Here is a 9,863-nt window from a genome sequence, read left to right on the forward strand (position 1 = left end):
ATTTCAGTCTCTCGATGTGCAAAACTGATAGAGACATACCCCAAGTGACTTACAGCTGTAATCGCAGCAAAAGGTGGCGCTACAAAGTATTAACTTAAGGGGGCTGAATAATTTTGCACGCCCAATTTTTCAGTTTTTTATTTGTTAAAAAAGTTTGAAATATCCAATAAATTTCGTTCCACTTCATGATTGTGTCCCACTTGTTGTTGATTCTTCACAAAAAATTACAGTTTTATATTTTTATGTTTGAAGCCTGAAATGTTCAAGTTCAAGGGGGCCGAATACTTTCGCAAGGCACTGTACAGGGTGTTGAATCTTTGTTGTACGGATGCACTGATCCAGGTTTCTATAACTCAAGTGTAATATGTTTATTGTAAGAAACAAAAAATAGAGAATATTTATATCAAGCAATGTTTATTAAAAACAGACCTACTACAAGAACTACACATAGAATTATATAAGGCCTATTTGATTAAACTACTATTGCTATTACTGTACAATATTGTACAAAAAAAAAAGGAGTGTACCTCTGTAATGTACAACATTGTATATACAAAGCACATCTGAACACAGGATTCTCCAGTAATACAGAGATGACTATAAATAGATTTGAAATTACTTTTTTTTTTTTGTTCTGCTGTTTTCAAATGGACACAAAAATGCATATTTAACAATATTCAGTTCCAACAAATCATCCCAACACAGTTAGTTCACACGCAAGCCAGGTTGTTCAAGTGCATGACGATTGATTTGAAATGGGAGAGTCCCAGCTCCCCTCAACAACGCAGCAAGGACGAAACACACCAAGCGCCCACATGCATCTGAATGTGTGAGTGTGCGTGTTGATAAGGGGAGTTCATCTCTCACCACAAACACTCTCACAGTCCCAGTCCCTCCGGTCGTCATGAGGTATGAGCAACACAAATACACCAGGTAATACACAAACAGTATACAGATTAAAAATAATCTTAAATATAATCCATTACCTGGTAGAAAGCATACAGGAATGCAGTACAGTTTGGGCTGTGTGTTTGGAGAAAGGCGCGACAGAAGGCAATATCAGGACACCAGGGTCAAATTAGTTTAATATTTTCTCACAAAGGTGAAATACAACACAAAAAGACTTTATTCAGTTTAACCTGAATGGCATGTTTCCATAGTTGACGTCAGTGTTTGCATATTCCTTAATTCAACGTCAGGTCTAATTTCTTTTACAAAGAACACGTATCAAGAAAAAAAAAAAACACACACACACACAAATGTCTTCCTTTAAATCCTGGGATTAAGGTTTTCTTATCCCGGCACCAGTGTCGTTACAGCACTGACTGAAGACAAGACATTTCATGTATCCCTGCAGGCAATTCATCTGGTCACATGTACACAGTGCATATTTACTCAGCACAAAGGCCGTGACTACTCCAGACTATGGAAGAAGCGTTTTCCTGTGTGTCTCCAGACAACTGTTGCTGTTGGGTGGGGGTGAGGTGCATACATTTATACTCTACATCCACATGTGCTCACACAGGAGCACACACATACATGCACGCACCCAGACGGGCTACACAGTCCCACATTTTACCGTAACAGGTTCTGAGCATTAACAAACAACTGGGAGAAAAGTAATAATAAAAGCACACTGGATGAGGTGGATGGTTGTGCTTCTATCTAAACACGCTCAGGAGGATCCACAGCGCTGCGCTTCCAGTTATCAGCATGGTTATTAAACATACATAGAGGCCATTAGCATAATAAAAATTTTTTTTTTATTTTTTTTTATTTTTACTGTAAGTCTGAAGAATACAGTTAAAGGAACAAGCTGTAACTTTGTCTGAAGTTGTTCAACAGCTGGTACTGCAGATACATATGCAATCGGCCAGCTCGCCAGTGTGGCTGCTGTCTGTGGCCCCAGCATGTGAGGAAAACCTGAAAGGCGTTTAGCTGCCACAAAAACCAACACCACCACACACAGATCTGGAAAGATGTGCGTGTATGTGTACAGTCCAACATTACATATAAAAATGCTGGGTTTCAGTGGTCCCCTACACACATAAGGAGAGAGCAGCATAATGCCCCAAACCACCAGCTTTCATCATTTTATTGCTATATATGGATCTAGAGTTACCGTCAGCCATGTTGGGTATATTGGAGAACACTGCTCCTGTTAGATAAAAAGAAATCTACATCTACAATCACTGGAGGAAGAGATAAAATAAAGCTTTTATCATGACTTGCACTGATATTTGGCCCAGTTTTCTTTCCTTTCATCATCCTAAAAGTCCATCTTTATCTCCAGTCTTTCACTTCTGAAGCAGCAAGTCAGTGTGTTTCATCTCAGAGTGGGAACGTATCATTTCACAGTCAGGAATCAAACACTTCCCCTCCACTCTGCTAGTCATGTGGTCATTAAAAAGAAAAACTGTCATGTTTCTACAATACAAAAAACCAAGCAGTGCTTTTGTTTCTCACTTAGATCTATGTGTAAAGGCAAGTAACACTCTACTCTTGCATGCTCACTCAAACACAATTTCAAACATCACAAATTAGTGTATGTACGCTCTTGGTGCTGTATGTCTGTAGGTGTCCATCCTGAGTCCTGTTCCCTTGAAAAAGATTTTAAAAGACAGTGGTCCCTGGAATCTCAGTGGTGGCAAAAAAAAAGGTATCTTTGAAGGGTGTTCATGAATCTACGCCCTGTGGTAGCTGACCTGTCATAAGCAGAGCTGCCATGAGAAAATTCAACACTCTCAAAGGGAACGTGGAGTCTTAAGAACTTGCTTGGACACCGAGAGGTGAATGCTACACGAGTAGTAGGTTATGGGTATGATGTGAAACAAACGAAGTGCTTCTAGCACCCGGTAAGAGCTGTAAGAATCAATATTGTGATTCAGATCAGGTCCTATGCTGGGCAGGATTTGTCGTTAGACTGGGGTGAAGGTGGAGGAGGAGGAGTTTGAGGGAGAGAATGTGTGTGGCCTGCAGGTGGAGGAGGAGGTGTAGGAGCAACAGTGGAGGTTGGGGAGCCCAGTGCTGGACTGCCTCCTCCTCCTCCGCTCTTTGGGAAGACCACTGGCTTCGGCCTTGTTGCTGGGGGGCGCAGCTCTCTAAAGGAAGGAGCAGAGGAGGAGAGAGAGGAAGAGGACAGAGAGGTGGATGTGGCGGAGGGCAAGGGGTTCCGCGGCTGGCTCTTGATGGGGCGGAAGGAGGAAGGTACATCGCTGGCAGAGGAGGCGCTGCGCTGCAGCGGGTGGGTGTGCGAGGACACTCCTTCACTGTCTCGCAGCAGACGGGAGTGGAGTGGACTGGAGGGCTCTGAGGCACCTCCTCCACCACCCACACCTTTTAGCTGCTCCAGTGTGTCCAGGACCACGTCAGGGGCATGTGTATGCTTGGAAGTGCTCTGTCTTTCCAATTTACTGAATTCACTCAGGCCAGAGCTCATTGCCACCTCAATTTCCTGTAACACAAGAGTGAGACATAAAGAAAACACATACACAAAGCTGGTTGGAGGGCAGTTAGAAAGTGAACTGAGGAAAATACCTGTGAACCGTGCTCCACCTGGGTTATGACCTCAGGCTCCAGTGGTCTGTGGTTACTGAAGCTCTTAGATCGCCCTGCTGTCGTCGTCTTCTTTAACTGCGGACTCTCCACCTAAATGTTCACGATGGCCTCAGTTAAAAGCTTGTCCGTTTCAACAAAACAGCCCATTCACCACCATAACCAGATGAAGACAGAGTAAAGGGCGTTTTCCATTACAGGAACCTACCAAAACATGCTGTGTCAAGTAACACTAGTTGCTGGTTCTGAGCTTGTTCCCACTACAGTGCACCCACTTTGAAGGTGGGTTCTGGGAGCTAAATTTCTGCACCCCTCCAGAAGTACTATTAAAATCAAGTACCAGGACCGTGCAGGGGGAAGGGGTGCATGCACGTAGACCAGAGACAAAGAGAAAATACTATACAGTGGAAAACAACGCAGGACAGTCCACATCAACCCTTGAGGGTATGCTTGGCAATGGTTAAGGGAAGTACGGGGTACACCACCCATTAGGTTCCGATAATGGAAACACAGCACAGGACATTTCAGTACCTTGGTCTTGAGAGAGGAATGGCGAGTGACAGAGTTCAGAATGCTGTGAGCGCTGACGGGTCGTTTGTCTCCAGTTTCTTTCACCAGAGCCCCTCCAACAGGAAGAGAAGCTGTTCTCCCCCCTCCACTGGGTCCTGGACCAGTACTGTCATTGTCTGAGCTCCGGAAAGTTCTTCGGATGCTCCCGGACTCGGGGCGCTTTTTCAGCCTGAATGAAAGAAATATTCCAGTTAGACTGTTAGATTATTTCTGTGTTGCTGTGATTCAGTTCAAGGGGTCAGTAAAAAGCCAATTCAAGGCCACAAAGTCTATAATCAACAACAACAATCTTTTGTTTATTGCTTTGATACCTCTGTTACAGTTTTTAATTTTCACTAGTACATTTTTGACCCCAAACTGATCTGCCAGTCAATACAACTGTAAACTGAACACACTTGTTCAGGTTGGCTAGGTAGATGTCAGCGACATGAGCTCCAGTAGGAGAGGCAGCGCTGCCTCTAGTGGACACCCTCTCCTCCAGCAGGTCCCTGGAGTCGACATCAGGCTTTGGACTTCCCTGTCCCCCATCAGCCCTGAAACAATCATTCCATAGTTCATAAGTCATCGCGAGGACAGACAAGGCTGACTTTAGTTCTAATAACCAACTACTGTATAGGGTCATATCCACAGTGCAGTGATGTATGAAAGCATGATCTGTGATGGAAACTGTTTTTCTGCTGCACTAAATGAATAATTCAAAACGAGGGGAATTCCTGTATTTGTCAGCCTGGGTGTTATTCTCATTTTTTAGTCGATTATGACAGGTGGTCAAAGAAAACACTTTATTCAGTCTGTTGTACAGCGGAGCACCAACTGAGCCTCACACACTCATCTGTGTTAACTCTTATGCAAAGTCACAGAACATATTCCTCTGTAACATCCCATAGCTACTGTAGTAAACTGAGCTGTAGATCAGTCAGCAGGTGTCTGAGTGTAGCGTGTACCTTCTCACTTTATCTGTTCAGTTGTAAAATTGGGAACCTAAACCATCTTCTTGTGCTTGCTCCTATCTAGCATGTACACAAGTGTAAAAAAAAAAAATTAAGTAAACAAGCCAAGCTGCCCACATGAATACAACAGGTAAAGCTGACAACTGATGTGCAGTTCCTATCTGAGCCGAATAGCAGAGCAGCAACTTCCTTAGCTGAGGGGATTTCCACTCGACTGCTTTCTGTGTTTATTTTAGGTCAGACTACTGAAGAGAGAACATTGCTGTTTATGTTTCCTGAAGAAGGCTCTTTGACCATAGTTCACAAAACTCTCTCCAACAGAGGCAGTAAAAAATAATCAACATTCATAACAGAGAAAAATATGAGAACAGACCCAGACTGACAAATAGTCCAACTTCCTTTTTATGGAGTTCCTTAAGCAGATATTTGATTAAGACTAGGGCTAGAAGATATCTTACGTGTCTGGGACCACAATGTACTGGTGTGGCACCAGTCCATCCACTCCGTTGTGTTGTCCCTCCCACCAGTCGTCAGAGGCTCGCCGGTACAGAAGCAGAGAGGCGCCTTTCTTAAAAGACAGCTCCTGACTAGTCCGTCCGGAGTAGTCGAACCGAGCGATGGCTTCCACCAGTTCCAACTCTGCAACAGCCAAGGAGCCTGAGATTCAGAGAATGGTGGACGGAGACAGGAAGTAGCAGGGAAGCAGGAGGCAGCAACAAACCAGAGAGAAGAGAGAGATGGTGGAGAGGGAAAGCTGGATTAGTGCATAGTAAGTTAATGCTGCTGTGTTTGGTGAGGTTAAAAAAATGCTAAGCAGCAACAAAGCAGCATAGTGAACAGGTTACAGAGTGAACAGGTTACAGAATGTGAGCTGGTTTAAAAGGTTAAAGCCACAGTAACTGGTGAGGAAAGCAGGGTGAGGTCTCATACAAGTGGTGCCAAGAAGAAACTTGTCAGAGTACATTTAATGCAAGTATTTATGTGTACAAGTGTGTTATTCACCATCTTCGCTGTAGGTGTGGCTCACAGAGACAGTGTCAGATGCAGGCTCTTCCACAAGGGGGGGCTCACAGTGTAGACTGTCACTACAGTGAACACAGAGGGTGGATGAGTTCAGCAGACAACTACCAAAGGTCTCAGACCGACAACATGTGTTGATGACTCACAGCTTGAGCTCATATCCCTCTACTCAGTCATAGTGTTAGTGCTGAGATCATAACCACTGTGTGAACTTGGACACTCTTTGCAGTAAGGATTCTGCTGGAAATGTGCTATCAGACGTGTTGCTACCCCGAGGCACCACCACACTCAGAAAACTCTAAACCAGACATCAAATGTAAAGTATCCCAAGTTTTTCAATCATTTAAAAATGCATATTTTTAAGCTGTATTTTTGGAGGGGTATATGGAGAGGGTGTCAGGGCTACATAGATCTCAGATTTCTTTGTCTTATTTCCTGCTTTGTATTTTTTCTTGTATTTCTTTGTTCAGTGGTACTAAGAAAACTAGGTGGCGCAGTGGTTAGCACTGTCACCTTACAGCAAGAAGGCCCCGGGTTCAAGCTCCGGCTGACCCGGCCTTTCTGTGTGGAGTGTGCATGTTCTCCCAGTAACCTGCCTCTTGGCCAATATCACCTGGGGGTGGCTCCCGTGACCCTCGTTAGGATAAGTGGTATAGATAATGAATGGATTATTTATCAATAAGTTAATACATTTTTTGTTTTAAAAAGTAGTCAAACGTTAATGAGTCCAAAATAAAGGAATCAGCCAGTTAAATACCAAAAGTGTATTTTCCTAAACTGCATATTCTAAGAACACACACCTGGGTGCAAAAGAGTCCAGCCATGTCTGAGTGATAATATTTCCTGTCTGTACGTCATCCAGTACAGACTGAAAGTTGCTCCTCCAGTGTGACTTACAGTCTAAACATATACACTGACTTGCAGGAATCATAATAACTGGTGCCAAGGCTTCTCGTTACAGTAAAACTGAAAGTTGGCCCTTGTGCGCATTATAGTGTGAGGGAGTGTGTGTACGCTACGTTCTCTTAGGCTGATGTGGTCAGGCGATACTTTCATCCCCTGTGTAATGAAGGGTAAGCTGATCCTCATGGCCGCCTGACCCTGAGAGGAGCAGACAAGCCGAGCCATGGCAGCCCCTAAATCATGCCCCCGCTCCCCCTCTGTCTGGACCCCTCATCATCCCCTAGCCCCCACTTACTACATAATGACTGGACAAGACATCCCCTGCCCTCCGACTGGCGTTCCAGTTCATACCCTACGTAACTTATCACTCTCTTTTCACACACAGTCGCCTTACCAAAAGTCATCCCCCGTTCCAGGGATGGTGTAGATGGGGCCCTGCAGGTCCTGCAGTCCAGGAAAGATGGTGTCATGGTGGATGATGATAGTTTTAATGAGCTCGTTGACGTGAGCCTGGCAAGAGACCTGGTCGTGGCCCTCGGGAACAGACATCAGGGTGGGGCCGAAACAGATGGCCAGGTTGTAGGGGTCCATCATGTTCTCCTCACTGTAGTTAGACAGGCTGGGGAGAAAGGAAAGCCGAGTTGTTAAGAGGCCATAATCTCATCCTTCTCTAAACATATGACATGTTCACCCCTGCTTATAAATAAGCTGCATGTGTGTCAGATAGCACCAAGTCTAACAGTCCAACACTACCCAAGAAACATCGCTTTGTGTGATACGTTGCCTGAGATATTAAAATGATGTGTATGTGTTTCAGTGTGTGAGAAGAAGCAGGAGCAGAGTAAATCACTTCGCCAGCAAGCAGCTCCCCTTCTGTCAGGGATCACTCGGTTTACCCAGGAGTCTCAGATTTCAGGTCTCCCACATCCTGATTCTTTGCTTCTGTCACTCCCTTTTACTATCTCCCTTTAGTGAAAGGCTTTGTCATGGATGGAGCTTGGAATGTGTCTGTAAAATTGAATTTGTATTGGGTAATAACATTTATTCAACTACTACCCTACTAAACAAAGTACATATGCAAGTATTTTGTTACAGTATATTACCATTGATTTACAATCACGTTTACTTTGTGTTTTTTGTGGAGTTTGTCATTGTCTGTTTGAAGATCGTTTGTGCCTGATGTGAGCCTGTAAAGCCCCTAAAGACAGAAATAAACTTGACTGGTAGTGGGAGATTAAACTATTTCCAGTTCTTTGAATAATTTAAGGGGTAGAAATACTTTTTGCACTTTGGACTTTTCCATTGGTTCCCAGCTTAACTTCTCACAAAAGTTAAGTTGTTTTGATTTGTTGTGAGAAGGCCAAAGAGAGGCCTTCTGAAATCAGTGTGGTGTTAATGAAACTACTGAATGTGCATGGGGTAGCAGATAAGCAGAGAGAAAGGCCCTACTATAAACTGCTGAGGAAGTTTCAGGTTTTGTGCTCTATATGTAAAATATGTTGTGTATTTGATCTTGTACTTGATCAGTTTTTGTGGTGCATTTCATTCTGTTCAGCTTCAGTTCCTTTATTTGACCATTATAAGTGACAGATCCTTTTTATGGTTCATGGTGAATAAACATGACGTGACACTGAGCTCATATAATGCTGGGTTTTATTTCTACTGTTTTTGAGCACATATCTTGTCCAGCTCTGCCTGTTAAGCATTTATGTTGCCGTTTGAAAACATAAGAATGACCAAAGACGATGTTGCCTCTTTTGATTTGCACGGTTCAGGCCTGAGGTTGTTGTGACACAAATATGAAAAGCGGTACAGCTGATACCACACATTGCAGCAACAAAGATCCGTCTTATTCAGATCATTTTATTGATACAGCAGCTATACATTGATTTCTCACCAACTGTTTTACTCCTTGTGTTTTTGCTGTGTGCGTGTGGTGCTACTCACTGGTTGAGGAAGGCGAACAGGTATCTCATCATAATGAGGGTTTTGCTCGGCAGAGACTGCAGAACTTTCTTAATGTGGACTGCTCGCTCCTGCAGGCTCTCCATCGCTGGAAAATAACACCCAGGAGATTACTCACACAATCATGCACACACACACACACACACACATTCACACAAAGCGACAAAATGACGCATAACTTACAAACACAGGATATGAGGTCATGGAAGACTTCCTTAGGGAAGAGTGCATGGTCCAGTCCTCTGAAGTAGAGCTTCAGGACACCAGCGATAGAGTCCATGTCGTGATCATTCTGGTCCCCTGCCAGAGGGTCCTCACCTACATCCGGAGAAGAGAGGGAGGGAGAGAGATAGAGGAGGGAGAAGGGTGAGAAAAGATATTGAAGCAACGGACAAACACATTCCGTTTAAATCTTTTCCTGCGGAAAACTGCAGTCGTACCTCTCTCGAAGGCATTCTTGATGTCGTTGACTTCCACCTGAGAGCCTGACACTCTGAAGATGCCCTCATGCTGCAGGCCTGCACAGACATAAACCCACAACAGTGCTTATTAAATCAAGTTGTGGAGAGTTTGCATTTTTAGTAAAATTCACACTTTAATTTGATCAAGTACCAATCACATTTGACATAATAATGTAATCAATCATAGTAAAGGGAAAGCTGATGCTAAACTTGTGTCTTCAGTGGAGAATTCCACTCACCATGGTGACTGATGAAGCGGATGCAGCTCTCGACAATCAGAGGAATGGTCTCACCCAAGTCCTACAACAGGGAGAGAGGGAGGGAGGAATGGCTCCGGTTAGAGAAGAGAGAAGACTGGAGGCTGATGTGGAAAATAACACAGCACATTTGTCAGCAGGATTTCCACACACACATCTGCACACACACATGCATCAGTGTG

At 44.0% G+C, this 9,863-nt stretch overlaps 1 protein-coding gene across 3 annotated transcripts in view; it reads right to left on the minus strand.

Annotated features, from left to right (window-relative positions):
- Positions 1-447: 447 nt before the first annotated feature.
- The window catches only part of srgap2 (SLIT-ROBO Rho GTPase activating protein 2), a 56,528-nt gene continuing 47,112 nt past the window's right edge, over positions 448-9,863 (minus strand). Inside the window, exons 13-23 of one of the 3 annotated variants that reach the window (XM_020592724.1) lie at positions 9,664-9,724; positions 9,404-9,481; positions 9,147-9,281; positions 8,946-9,051; positions 7,393-7,617; positions 6,078-6,160; positions 5,534-5,714; positions 4,521-4,658; positions 4,087-4,294; positions 3,538-3,648; positions 448-3,454 (exon numbers count right to left, since the gene is read on the minus strand). In XM_020592724.1, coding sequence (XP_020448380.1) covers positions 2,897-3,454; positions 3,538-3,648; positions 4,087-4,294; positions 4,521-4,658; positions 5,534-5,714; positions 6,078-6,160; positions 7,393-7,617; positions 8,946-9,051; positions 9,147-9,281; positions 9,404-9,481; positions 9,664-9,724 — 1,884 coding nt within the window. In that variant the 3' untranslated portion in view covers positions 448-2,896. Of the gene's footprint in view, positions 3,455-3,537; positions 3,649-4,086; positions 4,295-4,520; positions 4,659-5,533; positions 5,733-6,077; positions 6,161-7,392; positions 7,618-8,945; positions 9,052-9,146; positions 9,282-9,403; positions 9,482-9,663; positions 9,725-9,863 lie in introns of all 3 variants that reach the window. The other 2 variants (XM_020592723.1, XM_020592725.1) reach the window with 2 other exon arrangements.

The sequence above is a fragment of the Monopterus albus genome, unplaced genomic scaffold, assembly GCF_001952655.1.
Source record: "Monopterus albus unplaced genomic scaffold, M_albus_1.0 scaffold18.1, whole genome shotgun sequence".
NCBI classification, from domain to species: domain Eukaryota; kingdom Metazoa; phylum Chordata; class Actinopteri; order Synbranchiformes; family Synbranchidae; genus Monopterus; species Monopterus albus.